This window comes from Phyllosticta citribraziliensis (assembly GCF_038025025.1).
Source record: "Phyllosticta citribraziliensis strain CPC 17464 chromosome Unknown J3D65scaffold_3, whole genome shotgun sequence".
In the NCBI taxonomy this organism is placed as follows: domain Eukaryota; kingdom Fungi; phylum Ascomycota; class Dothideomycetes; order Botryosphaeriales; family Phyllostictaceae; genus Phyllosticta; species Phyllosticta citribraziliensis.
In genome coordinates this window covers 1,957,841-1,980,155 of record NW_027117340.1, presented here as the reverse complement: position 1 = coordinate 1,980,155, position 22,315 = coordinate 1,957,841, and the positions used below count along the sequence as shown (strand labels likewise).

General features: G+C 54.2%; 7 protein-coding genes across 7 annotated transcripts; 3 read left to right on the top strand and 4 right to left on the bottom strand.

Moving 5' to 3' along the window:
* Positions 1-1,076: 1,076 nt before the first annotated feature.
* Positions 1,077-2,794, top strand: J3D65DRAFT_585645 (RTA1 like protein-domain-containing protein). Its single transcript, XM_066797750.1, has 2 exons — positions 1,077-1,674; positions 1,737-2,794. The coding sequence occupies exons 1-2, from the start codon at positions 1,506-1,508 to the stop codon at positions 2,411-2,413; spliced, it is 846 nt and encodes a 281-aa protein (XP_066658027.1). The 5' UTR covers positions 1,077-1,505; the 3' UTR covers positions 2,414-2,794.
* A 318-nt stretch (positions 2,795-3,112) lies between these two features.
* Positions 3,113-5,238, bottom strand: J3D65DRAFT_617467 (uncharacterized protein). Its single transcript, XM_066799554.1, has one exon. It carries the CDS (start codon positions 5,139-5,141, stop codon positions 3,222-3,224), a length of 1,920 nt encoding a protein of 639 aa, XP_066658026.1. The 5' UTR covers positions 5,142-5,238; the 3' UTR covers positions 3,113-3,221.
* Positions 5,239-5,351: 113 nt separating this feature from the next.
* Positions 5,352-9,125, top strand: J3D65DRAFT_617465 (ATP dependent DNA ligase domain-containing protein). The gene is made up of 3 exons (XM_066799553.1): positions 5,352-5,659; positions 5,755-7,850; positions 7,912-9,125. The coding sequence occupies exons 1-3, from the start codon at positions 5,562-5,564 to the stop codon at positions 8,793-8,795; spliced, it is 3,078 nt and encodes a 1,025-aa protein (XP_066658025.1). The 5' UTR covers positions 5,352-5,561; the 3' UTR covers positions 8,796-9,125.
* Positions 9,034-13,858, bottom strand: J3D65DRAFT_617463 (oxoprolinase). The gene is made up of 10 exons (XM_066799552.1): positions 13,657-13,858; positions 13,389-13,608; positions 13,238-13,332; positions 12,911-13,183; positions 12,520-12,863; positions 12,300-12,470; positions 11,112-12,253; positions 10,869-10,970; positions 10,314-10,818; positions 9,034-10,097 (listed from the first exon to the last, which is right to left on the bottom strand). Exons 1-10 carry the CDS (start codon positions 13,685-13,687, stop codon positions 9,138-9,140), a joined length of 3,843 nt encoding a protein of 1,280 aa, XP_066658024.1. The 5' UTR covers positions 13,688-13,858; the 3' UTR covers positions 9,034-9,137.
* Positions 13,859-13,974: 116 nt separating this feature from the next.
* Positions 13,975-15,218, bottom strand: J3D65DRAFT_650338 (prolyl aminopeptidase; the record flags this gene model as incomplete). Its single annotated transcript, XM_066802430.1, has 5 exons — positions 13,975-14,316; positions 14,364-14,474; positions 14,528-14,740; positions 14,789-15,070; positions 15,119-15,218. 5 exons carry the CDS (start codon positions 15,216-15,218, stop codon positions 14,186-14,188), a joined length of 837 nt encoding a protein of 278 aa, XP_066658023.1. The 3' UTR covers positions 13,975-14,185.
* A 257-nt stretch (positions 15,219-15,475) lies between these two features.
* J3D65DRAFT_266551 (major facilitator superfamily transporter) lies at positions 15,476-17,865 on the top strand. The gene is made up of 5 exons (XM_066794927.1): positions 15,476-15,937; positions 15,994-16,232; positions 16,593-16,972; positions 17,027-17,431; positions 17,514-17,865. Exons 1-5 carry the CDS (start codon positions 15,733-15,735, stop codon positions 17,800-17,802), a joined length of 1,518 nt encoding a protein of 505 aa, XP_066658022.1. The 5' UTR covers positions 15,476-15,732; the 3' UTR covers positions 17,803-17,865.
* Positions 17,866-18,707: 842 nt separating this feature from the next.
* J3D65DRAFT_656732 (uncharacterized protein) lies at positions 18,708-21,695 on the bottom strand (the record flags this gene model as incomplete). The annotated part of the gene is made up of 4 exons (XM_066802504.1): positions 21,472-21,695; positions 20,021-21,421; positions 19,891-19,963; positions 18,708-19,864 (listed from the first exon to the last, which is right to left on the bottom strand). The coding sequence occupies exons 1-4, from the start codon at positions 21,652-21,654 to the stop codon at positions 18,708-18,710; spliced, it is 2,814 nt and encodes a 937-aa protein (XP_066658021.1). The 5' UTR covers positions 21,655-21,695.
* Positions 21,696-22,315: the final 620 nt, after the last annotated feature.

The following is a 22,315-nucleotide window of genomic DNA, read 5'->3' as shown; positions in this document are numbered from 1 at the left end:
ACGATACGTCTTGTTTTCCATCTCTTCCGTGACGCAGCTATTGAAAGATTCCTTGACGCAGCTCCACCCTCAAATCCGATGTGTGGTTCTTCTCTGGTCTGGAATGGCAGCCGAAGTATCAGTTCCGGTGCAACGACGTCTTGAACGAATCGCAAACAACGCAAGCACTGCTGCTAATGCTCTCTCCTGGTGGGGACGCAGAAGGGAGATGGACGATCTTCCAAGCCGTTCTGCCGTTTGCTACATTTGGTCCAGGAAACGTTAATGGCAGACCCGTCGACTCAAGGGTGGGAGCAGAACAGCAGGAGGAATTCAGCGATTGCTCTCGGTTTTAAATGCGGACATCCGTTCGGCAAACCGAAGAACATCGGAAGCCCGAGGGAGGCTGGGCCGCTGAAGACCAGAGTCCCGACGCGTCGAGCCATTCGAGGCTGTGCTCTTCCCGTATTCTGAGTTGTGCGCGGAGCAGATGTTGTTTTCGCAGGATGAGGGGCCAGTAGGACAGCTAGGCAACACGTGTAACATGCAGGGCTCTAGACAGCCACATATGTATGCTCCGCATATTTGCAAAATGCGGTCCGGAAAATTGGAAGACACAGCCGAAACCGAAGGAACGAACACGGATGCGAGCCGAGTATGATCGCCGTGGGTATCCTCTTGCCGACTTTCAGACAAACAACAAAGAGAGCCTGCCTTCATCTGATGCGAAACTTGCGCCTTTCTTGCTGGGGATTCGCAAGTGCCACATGTCGGCGAGTTGAAGGCATCGACGTTGCTCGATGATGGCTAGGTAGGAAACTGCTCAATGCCGTTTTCCCTGTCAACGGTTGACTGTTGAGAAGAGAATTCGAATGTTCATCGATGTGGTCAAGGCCAAGAAAGATTTTCGACAGGGACAAGAAAAGGTTTTAGCCGCAAATGGCGGACAGAGCCGCCTGCCGTCCGCATGTTGAAGGCAAGCGTCCAATCAGATTCGGCGGATGTTTGATGGCAAAGAATAATCGTACTCGTGTTGCCAAGGCCCTTGGAAGAAGCGCGGGAGGAGTGGGTCCTGCACGGGCTTTTAGCCAGATTCAGGCACGAATGATTTTCGTATCGGCAGATACGAAAACGACAAATGCTCCAACCACCAAAAAAACCCCTCCGACGGCTGCGCCTTACGAAGGAACCGTTTGCAAACGATAAGAATAAACGAAACAAGTGGGTACACAGGGTCAAAAAATGTACAGCCACCAGAACGCCTTGATGCTCCTCCAGGCTCCAACTTTCTACTTATGTTTTTGACTTTTCCCCAGTGACTTGCTTCTCAGGCACACACTACACAACACACCTTCATTCGGCGCATCGAGACAGCTCCTCGGCACTCCTCCTCATTCGTCACTTCCAGCGCCGCAGTAATCAAAACCTTTGCCCGCTGTTCTTTCCAGTTCTCCTCTCTACACAGACAACAAACCACGACAGACCTTGGACTTGAACCTCGACACCAACCAAGCAAGACCATCAAGATGGCTTCGGATTCTGGTACCGTCGAATACACGCTCTACAACTACTCGCCCAGCCTCGCGGCTGCGGTCATCTTCATCGCCTGCTTCGGTATCAGCTCCGTCGCCCATGTCATCCAACTCACCATGAAGAAGACATGGTACTTCATCCCCTTCGTCATTGGAGGACTCTGTACGTTGCTCCCAACCCCGTATTCCACCCATTGCAAAGACTAATTGGCCTTTCCCACACAGTCGAAGCAGTCGGTTACGTCGGTCGTGCCATGAACTCCCAGGATAAAGCGCCCAACTGGTCCATCAACGCGTACATCATCCAGTCGCTTCTGCTCCTCATCGGTCCCACCTTCTTCGCTGCATCCATCTACATGATCCTGGGCCGCATCATCCGGCTGACCAACGGCGAGGCCCATAGCGTGGTGCGGGCGACCTGGGTCACCAAGATCTTCGTGGCCGGCGACGTGCTGTCGTTCCTGATGCAGTCGGCGGGCGGTGGCATGCTGGCCAAGGCAAACAGCGCGGACGACCAAGAGCTGGGCGAGCACATCATTGTCGGCGGTCTGATTGTCCAGATTCTCTTCTTCGGCTTCTTCGTCGTCGCGTCTGGCCTCTTCCACTACCGCATCCGCGCCTACCCCACGAACCGCTCCCAGACCATCTCCGTCCCGTGGGAGCGCTACCTCGTCATCCTCTACGTCGCCAGCTTGCTCATCCTGTGGCGTTCCATCTACCGTCTGGCCGAGTACATCCAGGGCTCAGATGGTACCCTCCAGATGCACGAGGCGTACTTGTACGTCTTTGACGCCCTCCTGATGTTCATCACCTGCATCATCTTCAACATCTGGCACCCCAGCACCATCATCTCGCACAAGAACATGGCCGTGCCGCAGGAGGAGATGGAGTTCAGCAGCTGAATTCGCTTGTTCGGAAAAGCTTTTCTTTCCCTTCTCTTTTTCCTTCTTCTCAACGGATTGGCGTCGCAAGTAGAGGTTTACTGGTCAGAAAAGAGGCAGTCTTGAATGGGGAGTTAGCGTGGCATCTCATAGCGTTTCTGTAATAGCCGCAAGAATTGCAATTTTTCACCCTTCGATCGTTGTTCCTGTGTCGAAATGGTGCTTTGCAAACAGTGTCCGTACAGTGGACGTGAAATGAATGGCAGCGCCCTGAGCGCAACGAGAATAGTAAACGACAGTTCCCAGGCGCAGCGGCGGTGTTCAACGACTGCTCCCTGAACGCAGCTGCGGTGAAGAACGACTTCTCCCTAAGCCGAAGCGCAAGGCCAGGAAGTGACATGCTCCATCTTTTGACATCCGAAGTGGTCGTCCGCCGTCAAGTCTCGGCAGTTGCGGTCCAGCGAAGATCCCGGGGTCGACCGGCGGGAAGCTTGTTAACCTCGAACGTCGTCGGGAGTACCCGAGGAGCAAACCAGTGCCAAGTAGGCTTGGTTTCGGGACCGGGCCCAGAGTTAGGATCGCTCCGAGCCACGCGCCGTTGCGTGTAGCACGCGGCTGAAAGGGGTCAATCGGCCCTGGGTGTCCATCTACATCTAGTCAGAGGAAGAATAGACGCAATCTTTCACGGTGTAATGACAAGTCGTTGGGAGCCATTTCGAGTGCCATGTAGGCCACTGTCGAATTGTCAAACTTGATTTGGGGTATTGTGCTAAGCCAGAAAGGAGATCATCTGAGTGTCGCTCTAGAAGCAAGGCGCTGTCTCGCACGATTACCGCCTATTACCTCCGCGCACTTTTCTCACCTTCACGCCCAATCCTCTAACGCTTTCCCAGACACTCTCTTGAATGTTCACCGGAACCTTTCTACCCTTGAGCGCTTGGTCAATGACCCACAAGCCAACGACAAACTCCTCTTTGGACAGCACCCCGATGCCGTGGTGATCGACCAAGTCCCATATCACTTCCAGCACATGCGAAGGCAGCCGGCTTCTGCTCCAAATGTCCTTGACCACAAAACCGTGGACGCAGTCTTGATACTCCTGCGGTAGAAACTCGCCGCGATTCGCTGCCCAGACTCCGTCATACCTTTTTCTCTCCCGTTCCGTCACCCTTTCGCGCCATCGCTTGCGCGAACCCTCCTTGTGCTTGTTGGGGTGCTTGGGCCGGAAGTGACGTTTCTTTTTGTGCTTCATATCCCGCCCAGAGTCGCTGTCATCACTGGAAGAGGGCTCCTTGCGCAGCGTTTGGAGAAGATGACCAGGTCGTTTCTGAGGACTCGGATTTCGCGAACGAGACTTTAAGTGATGTTTGCTCTGGTGCCCACCACGACGTGGAGCCGGCGGGGGAGGTGCTGTGGCAGGCGTAGACGTCCTAGAAGTAGCCAAAGAGGCACCCACTATGGCATTGGCAAGCGAGTCTCCCGTGAAGTGCGGCTCCAGCATTTTCGCAGACTCTCGCTTGTACGCAGAGCTTGTCGGTTGTAACCTTGAGTTGGTTGCGGAAAGTGGGGTGTGGTTCGCAGACCTGGCCAGGAAAGATGCCCGCTCATCGGCCGGAGTCGAAGTTCCCTTGGTGAAATCAACACTCTGCGTCCGCGGTGCAGGCTTTATCAAATTACTGCGGCGTGGTGGAGGAAGTATCGGTTTTGTCTTGGTCTCCTCTCTAGTCTCTGGAGCAGAAAGGTATGGAGCATCCTCGTCCGAGTCTGAAATGGCCTCGGCCGGAATTTCACGCAAAGAAGCTGGCGATGCTACTTTTAGTGGAGCCTGCGAAGAAGACGCCGCGCTGGCCCGCCTGTACTCGCCTGAGAACTTGGCGGGTTTCGGTGCAGGTCTCGGGGGTGGCTTCGATCTGACCGGAGATGATCCTGATTGTCCTACGCTAGCAGCTCTGGGGAAGAGCGGTACCTCATCATGTGCAGGTTCCCGAAGGCCTGGATATGCCAAAGGAGTAGTGAAATTGCGCTGAGGTTTTGGAGATTTGACAGGCGGAGGCGGGCCTTGCGACGTCAGGATTGGCTTGGGTTTGGGATTGGGTTTCCGAGGGGGAGGTTTCGCTGAGGACGAAGTTTCCACATCTCGCTTTTGGAGCGGCTGGACCAAGGATGTCGTCGACTGCTTGGGCTGAATCACGGTTTTGGGACTCGGAGATCGAGAGATTCTTGTGTGCTTTGGGGGCGACCGCGATGGTATTCTGAAAGATCCATCGAACCTCGAACGCAGGTCCCCAACATGTCCAGAACCAGGCAATGACTCGTTCGAAGTGTTGTTCCAGCTCTTGCGTTTGTTGGTCGAGGAGTCTGGTACAGGAGTGTGCTTCGCAGCTGCTCGAGTAGCCGCAACAATCGATGGGGAACGCGATCGATCTCCTGGCACTGAAGGGACACCCAAAGACCCAGCAGTGCCAGCTTTCAGGGAGAAAGAAGCGTGGGAGGCCCGCGAAGAGGTGCTGTTTCCAGTTCCCTGCGGCAGCAGCGGCTGCGGAGTAGCAGTGGCCGTCTGTCTCGCAGCAGCCAAGGCTCCATTGTTCCCACTGTAAGTGTTGATGGCGGGCTTTGGTTTAACGGGCGGTTTGGCAAAGGCGGTCGATGCTCCAACAAGAGCGGCATTGCGAGTGTTGTGGGGGACGGGGGCGTCAGGGTGGTTTGCGGAAGCCGAAGGCATCCGGGCATGAGGAGGACCGGCGGTCATGGAGGCATGGGAACTGGAATCTGGTGCGCGAAAGGAGCATGTCGAGCGGAGTCGGGCGGAGAGGGCAGTGCAAGAGGCGGCGGGGATTCGGGAGCGGAGGTGAGGTGAGCATGCTGTGGAGACGGCGGGCGGGACCTGGGTGAGGCGGCCTGACCAGGCACGCGTCGGCGCGTCTCGTCTCGCTCGCTTGGTTCCTTGCCAGCCGTGATAGGAAGGCGTTTGCTGCCTGCACCTAGTGGCGTCCCTCTTCTCTCCCCCGACCAAACACGTCAACGCCAAAACATGCCAACAGCTTCATCGTCCCTTGTGTCTGTCGCACCCTCCCTTGGCGGCTTTGCCCGGCAACCTCGCGCCTCTTTGTTGCATCTGGAGCCCGCCCATCCACGCGACAAGGCTGGCTGAACACGAAATTACACCGCCATGGCTGCCGACGCCATAATGCAAGATTTGGCTGCTGCCGACGAGGAACAGATGATGTATGGCCACGGTGCTCTCTCCGAAGCCGAGTTGAATGAAAAGTAGGTTTCCAACATATTCCCGACATTGCGGTCACTCCTTGCACTCTCAGGCCTTTGGAGATTGGTCAAGTCCACGGGTGTTGAAAGCTACCCAGATACCCAAACCGTCCCCACAATCATTCCAAGACGCTGCCATTCCACGAGCTTTACTTGAACTTATTCAACCCTCTGAATGACAACAAGAAAAAACCTGGAAGCGCTGCTCTCAAGAAGAGGCCGTACGGTCCCTCGAATCCGGCGCCGCATGAAGTTCGAGCAAACATCATCGATCGCTTCATCTCAAAATGGCGCACGCAGGTCGGCAACGACATTTATCCAGCCTTCCGCCTGATTGTGCCAGAGAAAGATCGCGACAGAGCCATGTACGGCCTCAAAGAAAAGGCCATTGGGAAGCTCTTGGTTCGTGTACTGCGCATTGACAAGAATTCTGAAGACGGATTCAACTTGCTCAACTGGAAGCTGCCTGGACTCAAAGCTACAGCAGCCATGGCCGGCGACTTCGCTGGACGATGCTACGAAGTCGTGTTGAAAAGGCCTATCCGGACCAAACCTGGCGACATGACCATTGCCGAGGTGAATGCAAAGCTCGACAAGCTCTCTGTCCTGTCCAAAGAAGACGATCAACTCCCCATCTTCCGCGAGTTCTACCAGCGCATGAATCCTGAGGAGATGATGTGGCTCATCCGAATCATTCTCCGCCAGATGAAGGTGGGAGCCACGGAAAAGACCCTTTTCAACAGCTGGCACCCAGATGCTGAGAGTCTATTCAACGTCTCGTCTAGCCTGCGTAGAGTGTGCTGGGAACTTTACGACCCTTCGATCCGCCTTGATGGAGAGGAGAGAGGCGTCAACTTGATGCAATGCTTTCAGCCCCAATTGGCCGCCTTCCAAATGCGATCTTTTGATCAAATGGTCAAGAGGATGAAACCAAAAGAAGACGACGATGAGTTCTGGATTGAAGAAAAACTGGACGGCGAGCGCATGCAGCTGCACATGATGGAAGATGAAAGCGTTCCTGGTGGCAAGCGATTCGCATTTTGGTCTCGCAAGGCCAAGGAATACACCTATCTATACGGAAGCAGTTTTGAAGATGACAAGAGCGCTCTGACCCGGCATTTGAAGGATGCATTCGATGAACGCGTCAACAATATTATTCTTGACGGAGAAATGATCACCTGGGACATGGAACAGGATGCCATGGCGCCTTTCGGGACGCTCAAGACTGCGGCCTTGTCAGAGCAACAGAATCCGTTCGGAGGCGTCAGGAGGCCATTGTTCAAGGTGTTCGATTGCCTTTACATGAACAATCAGCCGCTCACTCAATGGACGCTTCGCGACCGCAGAAATGCGCTCGAGTCGACGGTAAAGTCCATCGATCGTCGTCTGGAAATTCATCCCCACATTAAGGCTCGCAGCGCATCCGAAATCGACCCATTGCTGCGTCAAGTGGTGGCAGACGCCTCAGAAGGTCTCGTCCTCAAGAATCCGCGATCTGCATACCGCTTGAACGAGCGCAACGACGACTGGATAAAGGTCAAGCCGGAGTACATGACCGAGTTCGGCGAAGATCTCGACTGCGTCATCGTCGGTGGATACTACGGATCCGGACACCGGGGCGGCAAGCTGTCTAGTTTCATGTGTGGGCTGCGCGTGGACCAGCATCAAATCAGCCATGGCGCAAATCCCATGAAGTGTTATTCGTTTTTCAAGGTGGGCGGTGGCATGACTTCAGATGATTATGCCAATATCCGTCACTACACGGGCGACAAGTGGCGGAAATGGGATCCTAAACGACCACCGACTGAATTCATTGAGCTCGGTGGCGGCGACAAGCAATATGAGCGACCGGATGTGTGGATTAGACCGGACGAGTCTGTTGTCGTGTCTGTGAAGGCAGCCTCAATAACAGGTACAGATCAGTTCCGTATGGGCTTCACATTGAGGTTTCCGCGATTCAAGGCACTACGCAAGGACAAGAAGTGGGACCAGGCCCTGTCCATTCAGGAATTTCTGGAGCTCAAAGCCAACGTGGAAAAGGAACATGCTGAAAAAAAGGAGTTCAAGGTCGACGATACAAGGAAAAGGGGCGGCCGCAGGAAAAAGAAGCAAATGGTCGTTGCTGGGCAAGATGGAGAGGTGGCAACGCCGTATGCTGGGCTGCAGACCAAAGTGTTTGAAGGCATGACGTTTTGTAGGTTGCGAATATTCCTCTTGGGACTTGACCAACAACAGGCTGACAATATATACGGCAGACATTATGACCGGACAAGAAACAGCGCCGCCCAAGAAGACCAAAGCGGAACTGGAAGCCCTCGTCAAAGCGAACGGCGGCTCCATCATCCAAACGGCGAATCCTTCTACCCCTCCTGCTCCCGGAACCCCGCCCATCATCTGTATCGCCGACAAGAACGTGGTCGCCGTAGCTTCGTTGCGCAAGAAAAACACGCACTCCATATACCGCCCAGCCTGGCTGCAATCCTGCGTCGCGCAGGCTCAAGCCGACCTTCCGCGAGGCCCCGTCTTGCTGCCGTTCGAGCCCATCCACGTCTTGCACGCTAAGCCCGACTGCCCCTCAGCCGCGCCTGACACGGTCGCGACCGCCGTCGACGCTTTTGGTGACAGCTTCACGCGCGACTTTTCCGGTGTGGCGGAGCTGCGCGAACTGGTTGAGCGCATGCCGGCGCAGCACTCGTCGGGCGAGGGCAAGAGCGCGGCTGAGCGCTTTCTGCAACAGGTTATGGAAGAGCACGACGAAGGCGGCGATGAACTTAATGACTTGCCTGGGTGGATGTTCCGCGGCTGCGTCGTCTTCTTTGACAATGATCCGTCGCGCGCCCCCACTTCGACTCGCCTTGCGCTTGCTGAGAATACCGTCCGCTTTGCTGGCGGACAGGTTGCACGCAGGCTGGATGAAGAGGCTGTGACACATATTGTTGTTGGCGCTGAGGTTGAGGCCGCAGGGGACAACACCAAAGTCGACACAGCACTCAAGCAGCGCGCAAAGCTGCTGCGCAGTCGCATCTCTGAGACTATGGCACCTGGAGCGCGCGTGCCGCGGGTGGTGAAGGTCGACTGGTTGGAGGACAGCTGGCGCGAGACGACGCGCTTGGACGAGGCGAGATACGGCGTGCTGTGAGCACTGAGAGGGCTCGTGGCAGAATTGAGGGGGTGGTGAGTTCTTGCTGCAAATTGGGGTGCAATGCCCTGATGATGTGTCGGGATTCGGAGGAGACTTTGCCATGTCCATCCCTTTGCTCTTACTCTTGCCGTTTGCTCACTGGCTATACCAACATCCGAGGGCACTTCTTGAAGGCACGTTACACATGTAGGCATTGAAATTCAAAAACGGATGCATGTTGCCGTCAGGAGGTTGAGAGAAATCTCAGAGGTTTTGACTGGTTCCGTTTCTGCTAACAAGACTACGCGCGTGCCATTCCACTACAGCGCTCGTTTGAAACAATCGTAGCCTTTCCACTCATCACTGCGTCGGCAACGGTCTGACATCTCCGTCTGGTGCATCTCGTTCAGGAGCGCCCCATCCACCGCCACCAGGCGTGCAAATGACGACCCTATCGCCCTTCTGCGCATTCAGAACCGCTTTTCCGCCGAGCGAGATCGTCTCCGGCTCGCCATCCTCGTTCGAACGAATCCAAAAGTTCTTTCCCACGCTGCCATCACGGCCCCCGTTCATGCCATACGGACTGTACACGCGGCGCTCACTCAAAATGCTGAACTTGAGCGGCACGCGGGCTTCGATGTCCCTGACGACGCCGTCACCGCCATTCCAGGCGCCGCGTCCACCCGTGCCCTCGCGGACTTCGTAGCGGCGCACCAAGACGGGCGTGCGCTTCTCGATGACCTCGGGGTCCGTCGTCTTCGTGTTTGTCGAGTGCACCTGGACGGCCGACGTGCCGTGCCAGCCAGGGCCGGCACCGCTGCCGCCGCCGAGCGCTTCGCCGTAGTTCCAGCCCGGCGTCGTGATACCCGTTTCTGGGTCCTTGCCGCCCATGCCCCAGCCGAACGAGTTGGCGCAGCCTTGCGACGCGGCGGCAGCTCTGAAGGCGCGGAGGATCACGTCTGTCACGCGTTGGCTGGCGATGGTCGAGCCGCACACGGCGACGGAGGAAGAAGGGTTGAGGATTGTGCCCTTGGGGACGCGGATGTCGATTGGTGCCAGACAGCCTTGGTTGAGTGGGATGTCGAGGTCGATCATGCAGCGCAAGCTATAGATGACGGCCGAATGGGTGATCGAGATGGGCGAGTTCATGTTGCCCAGAGTCTGTGGACCGGTGCCGGTAAAGTCGAAGACGGCGGAGCCAGAGTCGCCGTCGATACTGACGCGGAGCGCGACGGGCGTCCCGTCATCGTAGAAGTCAATTGCTTGCAGCGCCTTCCCTTCATGAGAGGCTGCGACGCGCTTCAGCAGATTCCTGACAGCCTGTTGAACCTTTGATCAGCCATTTGAACGCTGCGAACGGGGCTCGGTCGCCAAAGCCCTGGCACACCCAGATATGAGCCCCCGCATGTTGGAGCTAATGAACGCTCCTGAGAACCCTCCTGCAGGGTAGCTTGAATGCTCCCTATCCGCCCCCAATTTGAGGTTCTGTGTGCCAAAACTTTTGCTACCAAGCCTTGAATAGGTGAATTTGCTTACCAGTTCAGCGTTGTCTTGGATGGCGTACATGTACTTCTGGACGCTGGGAGTACCGAATTCACCGCACATCCTTTGGAGCAGCGTGATGCCGCGCTGGTTCGCCGCGATTTGAGCCTTGAGATCAGAAATGTTGTCGTTGATTCGGCGCGTCGCGCTACATCCGGGCATGTTGGCCACGTCTGCAAATGCTTTGCGCACTATGTCTTCGCTGAACACACCGCCGCTGACAATTTTGAGACTCTTAATTGCGAGGCCTTCTTGCCAAAGGAACTTCGAATCTGGTATCATGCTTGTAATGCCGATGCCACCAATGTCCGTGTGGTGACCTCGCGAGGCCACGTAGAAGATGAGCTGGCCGTCGTTGAAGACCGGCGTCACGACCGTCAGGTCAGGCAGATGAGTGCCTCCGCAGTCGGGGTGATTTGTCAGGAGAACGTCTCCAGGAGCAAGTTTACCATCCCATAGCTGATGCTGGTATTGGATCGCAAATTGCATGGAGCCCAGGCTGGACGTTCGGTCAGCAGTTTGACATTTTCCTGTGAGTCAGTGACCTACTGGACTGGAATGTGTGGTGCGTTGGCTACTAGCTTTCCATCAGGTGTGAAAAGAGCGCACGAAAAGTCCAATCTTTCCTTGATCGATGTGCTGATGGATGTCCTGGTCAAAATTAGTAATTTTGGTCTACAGTGGAAACATGTACACTGGGTGTCAAAAGAACGCCGTGGCAGGGAACGAATGCTCCGTGGACGCAGCCGCAGTTCCCGGCGGTGCCATTGACACCCACCTTGATGCTCTTACCTCTGGAGCGTGTTCCCCATTTGTTCCGCTATACTCATGAAACGACTGGCAAAAGTGGACAGTTCGACGGGGCTGACTCCTTTCTGATCGCCGGATTCCTTCTTTTCCTTAACAGGAGCATCGATTAGAATGTGAGATTGCAGGACGGTGACTTTCCAGGCAGGATCGACGAGAATGGTTTGCGTATTGTCGACAATGAGGGCCGGCCCAAACAGGACAGCTCCTTTGTCGAGCAAAGGAAGCTCGAATACCGGCACGTCGATCCAGGCATTTTGTATGAAGACCGATTGTGTACTTTGTACCTCTGGCGCAGGAAGCCTCTGCAGCTTTTCCAATTCCTGGAAAAGACTGGCGGATTGTGTGTCCTGATCTCTGCTCTTGCCGACACCGCGTACACGGATAGAATCGACCACGATTGGGCGGGCCAGCTCAAAGGCGAACTCCCGACGATGCGTTTCAACAAAAGACGTCTGAAAGTCGTCGTTCTCTGGCTGACGTATGGAAAGGCTTGTGTCCGATCCTTCATATCTCATGTTCAGGAAGCATTCGTGCTCTACGAGCTCTTGGCGGACATCCTGGGAGACCAGATCATTTGTCGTCTTCGCTTTCAATTCCTCAAACTGGACGAGAATATCTTTCAAGTTGTCTTCCGAGTATCGGCATGCTGATGGTGCGGCGGTTTCTGCAACAATATCTGCCAGACCGATGCCGTAGGCAGAGAGGATCGACGAGAACCGGTGGATGATGATTCGGGGAATGTCCAGAATTTGAGCGATGGCGCAAGCGTGCTGACCTCCTGCACCTCCAAAGCTTGCAAGGTTATGCGAGCTTATGGTGAATCCCCTTGCTTCTGTGATGTTCCGAATCGGGCGGCTCATTGTTTCGTTTGCCATTGCTAAAAAGCCGAAAGCAACTTCTTCCGGCGTCATTAATTCCTCGCTATCGAAAGAGTTGTTGATGGTCGCAGTTAGTTCCTGGAATTTTTGTTTGACAATTTCTGCATCCAGAGGCTGGTCCCCAGACGGGCCAAATATCGACGGAAACCTTTCAGGGAGCAGTCGACCAAGGAAGAGATTTGCGTCCGTTACAGTCAATGGGCCTCCCTTGCGATAACAGGCTGGACCTGGGTTTGCTCCTGCGCTCTTCGAACTGTCAGGAACAATTTTGCAACGAGGTCTGGGGATTTACTTCTGGTCCAACGACAAATAATCCATTCCGCCAACTGAGGATAGAGCCTCCGCCAGCGGCGACTGTCCGGACATCAAGCATGGGCGCAGTAATGGTCGTCCCACTAATGTTGGTGTCAAAGACATGTTCGAATTTCTTGGCGAATCGGCTAACATCTGTGCTTGTTCCACCCTGTAGAAGAGTGAGCTCTAGTACGTTCGATTCTGGATTTCAAACTTACCATGTCAAACCCAATAACGGAGCTCCCTTCTAAAGGATCATAACAGGTCTTGGCTATGGCCACAACACCGCCGGCCGGGCCGCTCAAAATTGCTTTCAAGCCAGTAAATTTGGATGCAGTGCAAAGACCGCCATCTGACTGCATAAAGTCGACTCTTTTGGGCAGTTTTGAGAAGCCAGAGAGGAATCCATCGACGTAGCGCTTTACGTGAGGTGAAAGATATGCATCGGCACACGCAGACGTAGCACGGTTCAGAATCTTAATGTTTGCGCTAGAATCCGAAGAAAGGGAGACGAATTCAAACCCGATTTGGCGAGCAATCTCTGCCACCTTTCGTTCGTGTTCTGTCTCTTTGTTAGAAGTGATTGAGGTGCTGCTGCGCGGAACAAACCTGGAAAGATATATGAGTGAAGAAAAGCAACAGCCACGGACCGGAATCCTTCGTCAAACAGAGCCTGCAGCTTCTCTCTTACCTGCACATCCTGCAGAGGTTTGAGAATTCGCACAATCTCACCGCTGGTTGTTTTGACCAGGGCAGGATCACTCGCGATATCGATGGGCACTGGAGATGGATTGAGAATATAGTCTTCGACGGTAACTCTTTCATCAATGGTGACGACTTTTGAGTAAAGGGCACCAGGTTTCTTGATGTTCAATTCGAATACTGAAGGCAGTCAGTGCGAGTCCCAAGAGATGGCTGAATGGCTGCAGTCCTTACGCTTTGGTCGCGTCTGATCTCCAATGCGACAGACATCTTTGAAGCCATCTGTGGTGAGCAACGCAATCTTTTCTCCCTTGCGTTCGAGAAGCGCGCTGTTGGGTCAGCATGGATACGCAGGCTCCGGGGAGAATTCATCAAGTTGACCTACTTTGTTGCAACGGTGGTGCCGACTCTTATTGACTCGATCAAGCTTCCGTCGATTGGTTCATTCTTTGGCAGTGATGATCTAGTCACGAGCTCCAGTACTCTTCTGACGCCCTCTGTCGGCGCATCTTTGTATGCACTCGGATCCTCGGACAAAAGCTTGAAGACGAACTCTCTCCCGTCGGCAGTCGTTGCCCAGACATCGCAAAATGTTCCACCACGGTCTTTCAGGTCAGCTTTTGTTCCATTTCATTAGCATAGAAGTGGCTCACCAATGGTAATGGAGATTCCTCTCTCAGCCATTGTCAGGTTTCACGTGGAGAGATGGAAAATCAGGCGTGGTCATCCCACGTCGCGACGCAACAGAATTCTCCATCGTTCGAGGTACCAAGAGCAAAGGCCGGCGAAATGATCGTTATCGGGATCGTTTGCCGAGCCGAATTGGGTGGAGTTTACGAGAGAGCGTGTGGTTGCTCACGGTCGGTCTGAGATTGCGTGATCCGGCGGCCGACGTCGGAGCAGTGGGCTTATCGCCGGGTAGTCTGTCGGCTAGTTCGTTGCGCCCAAACACTTCCCATCCTTCTTTCCATCGTTCCTGTCACCACACTCCATCTCCAGTGGGATTTGAAAGAAATGAGACATTCCAGTGATGCAGCTGCGCGTAGGGAGCATTCATTCTCTATGACTGTTGCGCTTAGTGAGCAGTCGTGAGCCATCGTAATTGCGCACAGGGAGTTGTTTGTTGCTGCAGCTGTAGACTGAGCAGGCCTCATTTCTTTCAATATCCACTGTGGTACCACATCATGCCGCCAACAGCTTCCTTACTTCGCCAATGAAGACATCGTTCTTCTCCGCCTGGACCGAGTGATTTGCTCCCGGAACCACCACCAAACGCGCCTTTGGAATGCGCTCCGCAATGCTCCTCGATTGGGCTGTCAAGCACGTCAGCTGGGACTCTTTCCATGATTTTGCGACGTACTTGGCGGGCAGATCCAGTCCTCGCTTCCTACTATGACCAATGTCTTGGCCTTGACCGAGACCAGGTCGTTGCGATAATCAAAATACTTTTCGCCTTCGCTGTACAGGTCGTCTACCAAACATTGTCAGCGCGGCGGTAACATCTCTTCTTCATGAGCCTCTTACTATGAGTTTCCGCCCGGAAGACGGTGTTGCGGTTCTTCCTCAGTGCAGCATCCGCGTTGTATTCTTCGACGTAAAGAGGTCCCAGAGCAAACATGATCAAACGGAACTCTTCATCATCCTCGAATTTTGAAAACACCTTCTCCAGCATGGCCAAAGAAGCGTTTGGGGCTCTGTACAAACGGGCCTTGAAGGTCGCGATGGCCTCTTCTTCATCTGCACGGTCTCAATCAGCGCTTTCGACAAGCAGGGCTGCATACGTACGGTGGTGAGATGGAGCTGTGCCTCGCAAGATTAGGTGTGACACCTTTTCCGGATATGTGATGGCATATTGCTGCGCAAGATATCCTCCAAAGCTACCTCCAGCAACAATTGCTCTTTCCGTGCCGGCAAAATGCTGGCGGAAGGCTTCAATGTCATCGACTAGTTGCTTGAACGTGTACGGTTTTGTGGACGAGCTCAATCCATGGCCGCGGAAGTCGAATCCGAGAACTCGATGGTCGCTGGAGAGCCCTTGAAATGCGGCAAAGTCCGAGCGATGGTCACCTGTCTGAATGAGTCTCTCCTCAGTCTGCAGTTGCCGATTCAACTTACCAAATCCGCGACCTCCGTGGAGAAGGATGACAAGAGGTGCGTTCTCTGGACCTTTCAAGCTGTATTCGAAATTCGCTCCGTTCAGAGTGACCCTTGGCATTTTGCGATCTACTGTGATTAATGAGCATTTTGAGATATGTTTTCGCCCGAAACGACCTACTTACTTGACTTTCGGCGAGCACGTTTTTCTGATGTTCCTTGGATTTTCAAGGGCTAGGAAACGGCGGCACACACCAAACTTTCGACACAACTCGGGATTTTGACGAGCGCAACACCCACCAAAGCTTCTGGATGTCAGATACTTGCGCGAATATGGCAAATCGCATAGCCAGTCATGCTGTGAACAAAGTCCGGCCATCGCCCCGGCGTCGGCATGCCTATCTCAACCGAAACCCCACTCTTGCCCGACCAAAACAGAATACTGAGCCGTCGTCGAACTGATTGCGCCATCCAGAGTTTTCATTCGACAGACGACACGAACGCTCCAGCTTTTCAATGCCAAGGTAGCGTGGCGATAAAAGAGTAGCACTAGAAAATGCTGAAGAAGCCGTGTGGTCGCCGCGGCGCTTTTGCAGTACACCGGCAGCGGCGCTTCCTCAAACACAGCCGCCACCATGTCTAGCAGCAAAGCTCGGCCAGCCAGACCATCGCTGCTTCACTGGCACGAGCCGGGCACGAGTAAAGAAGAGAAATGGCTGATTCGCAAGCTGGACATTTTCATCTTGACATACAGCTGCTTGTGTTTCTTCATCAAATACCTGGATACGGGCAATGTCTCCAACGCATACGTTTCTGGCATGAAGGAAGAGCTTAAATTGTGTGAGTGTCCAAATCACTGCTCTAATGCGCACAAGCAAAGTGCTGACTGAAAGCAGACGGCAATGAACTTAATCTGTTTACCACCTATTACAACATTGGATACATCATCGGCGCTCCCATCTCGAATCTGATCTTGACAGTGGTTCGGCCGCGCATATGGCTTCCAATGTGTCTGCTTACCTGGTCGTTCTTCGTCCTAGGCATCTACAAGTCGGACCACGCGTGGCAGATTTACGTCTTGCGTTTCTTCATCGGCATGTTTGAGTCTGCAGCTCTTCCAGGGCTACATTATGTGGTGAGTGAAATTGCTTTTCATCTTTTGTCTCCTGTGGCTCTTCTTTCGAGTCTTTCCTTGCCAGAACCGCTGCAGCCTGTTTTTCCGAGAAAAGCTTGTCCCGAACAACCTTAAAGGCTAAATCGACAAGCAATTGAACCTGGGACGGGAGTGGAGATCTGCGAAGCCACATCCACACTCCTATTTCCCCGCTCTTCAGTCCTTATGCTTTTCTTCTTCCCCTCTTCGCCTTCGGTCTGCGCCTGAACAGCTCGGCTCCGCAAAACCCACCCTTTTCCCCTTTTCCCCGCGCGCTACTCCGTCTTCTGTTTTTACACGAATCCCCGCAATGGTCCTTGTTCAGATACTAACCCTCCATAGATCGGCTCGTGGTACCGTGCGTCAGAGCTGGGACGCCGCTCCGCCTTCTTCGTCATCAGCGGAGTGCTCGGCCAAATGTTCTCTGGGTATCTCCAGTCGGGACTTTACACCGGGATGGACGGAGTAGGAGGTCTAAGCGCATGGAGGTGGCTGTTTGTTTTCGACGCGTGTTTAGCTATGCCTGTCGTTATCTACGGAATGGTGTTCTTCCCGGACACGCCATCGACGACAACGGCGTTTTGGTTGACAGAATGGGAGAAAGAGCGCGCACGCGAGCGTATCCGCGAGGAAGGAAGGGAAGAATGGGGCAAACTAGACTGGGATGCAGTCAAACGCATCGCAAAGAGCTGGCAACTCTATGTCTTTTGCATTGCGTGGAGGTGAGAGGTCCCCCTATCCGAATCTGTGGATATCTGCTGACCCCGTTTCTACAGCTTATGGTGTCTCACCTGCGGCACGAACGTGCAAACATGGATGGCGCTGTGGCTCAAGAGTGAAAAGCGTGCCGATGGCAGCAACGTTTACTCGGTTCCGCAAATCAACAATATCCCGACTGTTGTTGGCGCTGTCAACTTCTTCTTCATGGTCGGCAGCGGCACGGCAAGCGACCTGATTGGGAGCCGCGCGCCTGTCATGGCGTTCGTCGGCTCCGTCATGGTCTTTTGCTACGTCATCTACGTGGTATGGCCGGCCAGCACGGCGCTCAAGATGGCGGCCTTCTTTATGCAAGGGTCGTACGGCTGCTTTTCGCCGCTGCTCAGCGGATGGGTCAACAGTCTTTGCGGTGGTGACAATCAGCTTCGCGCCTTTGTGATGGCGATGATGATGTCTATCGGAAAGTGAGTAACATTTTTCCTCTCTGCTCCACTTTGTTGGGCTGGAGAGATTCTTCCACATTAAACTAGTCTAACAACCTCACAGCGCCTTTTTCACGCCCTTCTCGCAATACATGTTCCCCGCGTCCGATGCTCCCACGTACCGCAAAACGCACGGGTACCCAGCGGCTCTCGTCTTCGTCGTCGCGCTGACCATCTGGTGCTCCCTGGTCATGGGATTCGTGGAGCGGTGGTACTGGCGGAAGCAAGCAGCAGGAAAAGAGCAATACGACCAGACCTCAGTCGAGGAGACTGATATCGACAGCTCTGCACGGGAGACGGACGTCATTGTGGAAAAGAAGGGCGTGTTGGAGCATTCGAGGGATGTGAATTGATTGGTTGATGTTTATTCTGTAGCGGTGAGACGACTTTCAATACGAGAATCCTTTAATGTACCGATGTCTATTCACAGGTGCGTCTCGGCTGCATTGATAGTGTTAGCGAGCAGATGACACACTCCGCAAGGGGCAACCGGTAAACAGCCAGGGTGACGAGTAAAAATAAGCAAGAGGGAGAGATGGAGACGCCGAGGCAAGGAACAGGAAAAAGTCTCCCTCACTCCCATGTTGCACACCCCAGTAAGCCGTTACCAGGGAAAGTCTACATGATTGACCGGGTGATGGGGACGCATGTCATCCGGTTGCCAGGTCCTGGTGTGATTCCCCCTTGATCCGTGAGTAGGGGGCGAAGTGGAAAAAAGGGGATGACGATGCTGAAGAGGCGAGCAATATTTACGGCACGAATTGTTTCAGGACAGAGCCAGTGGTTGGTCTGAAGACTGCAATCGAGCAGCATGCTCAGAAGGCCAATCACCAGTCACTGGGAGCGCGTCAGCGCGAAGTACAAGAAGACAATTGGGATATCATATTAGAAAGAGTGGTGGACCAAAATAGGTAAAGATGTTGTGACGAAGCAAAAGAAGACTCCGAACCCCCAAATCCTGCCCTTCCGTAACCAGTGATTAAAGAGCGACTATGATGATGATGTGAGAAGGTGAGTAGTTGGAGAGAGACATGGAGATGTAAGGAAAGACAGACAGAGAGACCTTCACATCAAGTACACAAACAGACAGTAGAAACAGCGCCGCGACACCGCATAATCATCCCAACTCCTCTTGCTCGCTTGCTTGTTTGCACCGCCTGTCGCCTGACCCGAAAGAAGAAGTTTCATGAAAATGTTAGAAGAGAGAAGAAAAAATGGGAAGAAGAGAGAATCGAAAGCGATGCTGTGACCATCGTCATCACGGCACGGTCATGGCGCCCTTCAAGCTTGCGAGGAACTCGCTCACCACGGCTGTATCTGCACCATCGACCCAGACGGCAGCACCACCCAAGTCGGCCACGCGCGGCTTTTCGCTCCACAGCGCGTCAATTTTGTCCACGAAGGACGCCGCAGATTGAGCTTGTTGGGCCTTGTCCAGCGCAGCAGTCGCAGCAGCGCCGATGACAGAGCCAGGGCCAACGCCATTGGCAGCTCTGAAGGATGCACCCTCTCCGTCGGCAACCGCACCACCGCTCAGCAACAAGTCGCCAAGATAGATTTTGGTTTCGTTGGCACGAACGACGCCCTCCTGTAGCTGCAGCTCGAGGTTGATTGTCTGTAAGGCGCTGGTCCAGGCCTCGGTCGCGTCGCGCAGCTCGTCGGCGCTCGATGCGCAATCAGTGCCCTGCGTGCGCAGGTAGACGAGGTCGAACAGCGGCAGCGAGGCTGACGCTTGCGCCGTGAGCGGGACGCAAGGTTGCGCAACCGACAGCAGCGAAGGTGTGGCGCCGCGGAAAATGCGAGTGGAGATGGCTGGGGAGGAGAAGAGGCGCCGCAGCTCGACAGACAGCGTGTAGTAGAAGGGATAGGCGAGCGCCAGGTCGTCTTCGATACCGAAGCCGTCGACGGCCGTGGAGCTACCGAGTGGCTGCGGGGCAAATGTCGAGCCGTTGAGGCGTTGCCCACTGAACATGGACCAGAGAGTGTAGGCAAGGGCGGTGACCGAAGGCGAACTAACGCTGGGCGCAATGTCTGTTGGTGTTGCTGTCGTGTTGCCATTTTGGTTGAAGCGGCCGGCAGTCAAGCTGATAAGGACCTTCTTGCCTTGGGACTGGCACGCTGAGATGCTGGATCCAAGTTCAGTGCAGTCGCGGAGGCCAGTGAGTTCGTCCAGAGGGCCGCAGCCTGGAAAATCGGTGATGATGGGAAGAGAGCCATTGAAGCCGGAGATGATGGGTAAATTTATGACGTCAAAGTTGGAATTATTTCGGCAAAAGTTTTCGAGGTCAAGGGGCGAGCTGTTTTCTTGTGGATTATAGTACAAGGCGATGTTGTTGCGAGCAAGAGGGTCGAACGAAACGTTTCTAGCTGGTACCAGTGGGGTTGAAGAGGGCTGCGAAAAGTCAGTCAAACGTCCTCCAAGGCGAGCGAGCGTTCCTCACTCGTCGAGTTTCGGTAGGGTGGAGATGCCAACGGGGTTGGCGACACCCATACTGTCGTTGTGAGGGTCTCGGTCTGATGTAAAGGAATTAATAAAGAAATGGAGGATTGGAAATGCAGCCTTTAGCTTACTGAAAGATAGACTGTAGTGACTGAGCCTCCAAGGACGGAGGTGACTAGAGATGACAGAAGAGAGGTAGAAATGATGGGGGTGGCATAGCTCACGTTGGCAGTCCGGGTTGCCAAGCTAGCATTGAGAGCCGAGAGGGCAGAGAGTGGAATTGGCATTCGGGTCGGGATATGGAGAATGGATCCATTGACTGAGGGAGAAGGTAGAAGGAGGGAAGGAAGAGGATAGTTGCTGAAAGGGCCATCGCTACTTGTAGGAACAGGGATCAAGGGAAGTTGACTGATACTGTTTGAAGAAAGTGGGGCCAGGGATGGGACCAGAGGAGGCAAAAGGGAGGAATAACTAACTGTTCCAACGCTTGTCGAGTCAGGGGTCAGGGGGGCGTAGCTGAACGTGGGAGCTTGATACGGTGGAATCACGTGACTGGTAATATTGGAGTAGGGAGCGCTCGAAAACGAGCTTGGACTGAGGGGGGCTCCTGTGCTCAGAGAGCCCAGTGTTGTGCTGGGCACTGCAGGTGAGACCACGGGCGCAGTGACGTTGGAAGGCGTGGGCAAAACCAGCGGTGTCGTGACGTTTGCCAAGGATGGGCTGGGAATTATAGGGGCCATCGAAGGCGTTGTAATGTTTGATGGAGCAGCGTAGGAAGCCAGTGGTGCTGTGCCGTTTACCGACGAAGGGCTGGGAGCGAGCGAGGGCGTAGTAACGTTAGATGGTGTCGGATAGGAAACCACTGGCGTTGTGAAGTTCGCCAGGGACGGACTGGGAATCAAGGGAGCCAGCGAAGGTGTAGTAACGTTGGATGGTGCCGGATAGGAAACTACTGGCGTCGTGAGATTCACCAAGGATGGACTGGGAATCAAAGGAGCCAGCGAAGGTGTAGTAACGTTGGACGCAACTGGCAAGGAAACCACCGGCGTCGTAACGTTCGCCAAAGAGGGGGTCGGTGTCAGAATTGAAGGCGTAGTGAGGTTCAGCGCTGTCGGTGTAGACACCAGTGGCGTTGATGTAATGTTTGGCGTTTGATACGATGGAGCCGAAGGTACCAAAAAGCTTGTGACTGGGGTCGAAGTGCTATTTACCGAAGGCACAACTGGCAGTGAAGTGTTGAGAGGAGAGATGGTGCTGTTCCCTGGCGTCGGAGTGAGGGTCGGTATAAGCGACTCAAGGATAGGCAGTATGGTGAGAAACGGCTCGTTGGTGGGGATGGCCGGAGTAAGCACAGGTGAGGAAGAGTTGAAGACGCTCCGGGATGCAGAAGCAGATGGACTTGGCGTTGCGTATGCCGCTGAGGATCTCGCAGATGTGGAGATGCCGAGGAGGCTTGCAAACAAACTCTCCAGCGCTTCTACCTTGTCGCCTACTTCATTCAAGAAATTGTAGGCGTCTTCTGGGAGGTCGGTCTGTGTTGCTTTAGTCTTCTATCCACCCAAAGTGCCTGATTCGTATTTACCAGAGTCTGGTTCAGGCGCTCAATATCTTCAATCAATTGATCGGCCGTGGAGCTTGATGCTCCGGCAGGGGCCGAAGCTGTCTGTCTTGGCCGCAAATCATTCACGGCTTGGTGTGGGAGAGCAAGCGAGTTGGGGAAAAGGAAAAGCAGCGCCACAGCGATGCTGGAGAAAAAGAGTGGCATTTTGGAAAGAACGTCGCAAAAGAGTGTCGATGTTTGTGAGATGTTCCTACCTCTGTCGCAGACAACCAAGTCGGTTTTGTATGGCCTCTTCGAAGCTGAAGCGAGAAATGAGAACCGACGGGGTGGCAATCCTGTCCTACTAGACGTCCCACATTCCAGTCGTCCTCGCGTCGCGCGTCTCCCTCACGTCGTGAATTCAACATACTGCTAACTGGAAACTGGTGATGAATCCCTTTCTACGTAGCCGAATTGCCTTTATGAGTAAAAAGCGGTCCCACCCGCAGAATCGTGCATGAAAAGGCAGCAAGGAGACGAACAACGACCCGTATCGGCAGGCACGTGAGGTAAACAACAGTCAAGAGAAGACGAACGTCTGTGGCTGCTTGTGGCACGCTGTGGCCGTTGACACCGTTCTTGTATCGCCTTGCGCAACGTCTCATTAGACGTCCGGATGATCCAGGCCCAAAGAGTGCCGTAGCCTGGCCCAACGACCAAGAAATTGGCAAGCAGGACAAGAGTCAGGGACAAGGGCAGAGAGTCGCCTAATCGACGGATGCGCATCTCAATCCAGTTGCTAGCCGTCGCATAATATACGGATACGCATCCCAGTCTCGGTCGGTCGCCAGCGGAGGGAGCCGTACATGTTGCTCGCTACTTGGTC

Coding starts and splice junctions, on each gene's coding strand:
- J3D65DRAFT_585645 (XM_066797750.1), top strand. CDS start 1,506: ATGGCTTCGGATTCTGGTACCGTCGAATACACGCTCTACAACTACTCG. Junction 1,675..1,736: donor CTTCGTCATTGGAGGACTCT/GTACGTTGCTCC, acceptor TTTCCCACACAG/TCGAAGCAGTCGGTTACGTC.
- J3D65DRAFT_617467 (XM_066799554.1), bottom strand. CDS start 5,141: ATGACCGCCGGTCCTCCTCATGCCCGGATGCCTTCGGCTTCCGCAAAC.
- J3D65DRAFT_617465 (XM_066799553.1), top strand. CDS start 5,562: ATGGCTGCCGACGCCATAATGCAAGATTTGGCTGCTGCCGACGAGGAA. Junction 5,660..5,754: donor GAAGCCGAGTTGAATGAAAA/GTAGGTTTCCAA, acceptor AAAGCTACCCAG/ATACCCAAACCGTCCCCACA. Junction 7,851..7,911: donor GTTTGAAGGCATGACGTTTT/GTAGGTTGCGAA, acceptor TATATACGGCAG/ACATTATGACCGGACAAGAA.
- J3D65DRAFT_617463 (XM_066799552.1), bottom strand. CDS start 13,687: ATGGCTGAGAGAGGAATCTCCATTACCATTG. Junction 13,609..13,656: donor AGGAATCTCCATTACCATTG/GTGAGCCACTTC, acceptor CTGACCTGAAAG/ACCGTGGTGGAACATTTTGC. Junction 10,819..10,868: donor GCACCACACATTCCAGTCCA/GTAGGTCACTGA, acceptor CCGAACGTCCAG/CCTGGGCTCCATGCAATTTG.
- J3D65DRAFT_266551 (XM_066794927.1), top strand. CDS start 15,733: ATGTCTAGCAGCAAAGCTCGGCCAGCCAGACCATCGCTGCTTCACTGG. Junction 15,938..15,993: donor GAAGGAAGAGCTTAAATTGT/GTGAGTGTCCAA, acceptor GACTGAAAGCAG/ACGGCAATGAACTTAATCTG. Junction 17,432..17,513: donor ATGATGATGTCTATCGGAAA/GTGAGTAACATT, acceptor ACAACCTCACAG/CGCCTTTTTCACGCCCTTCT.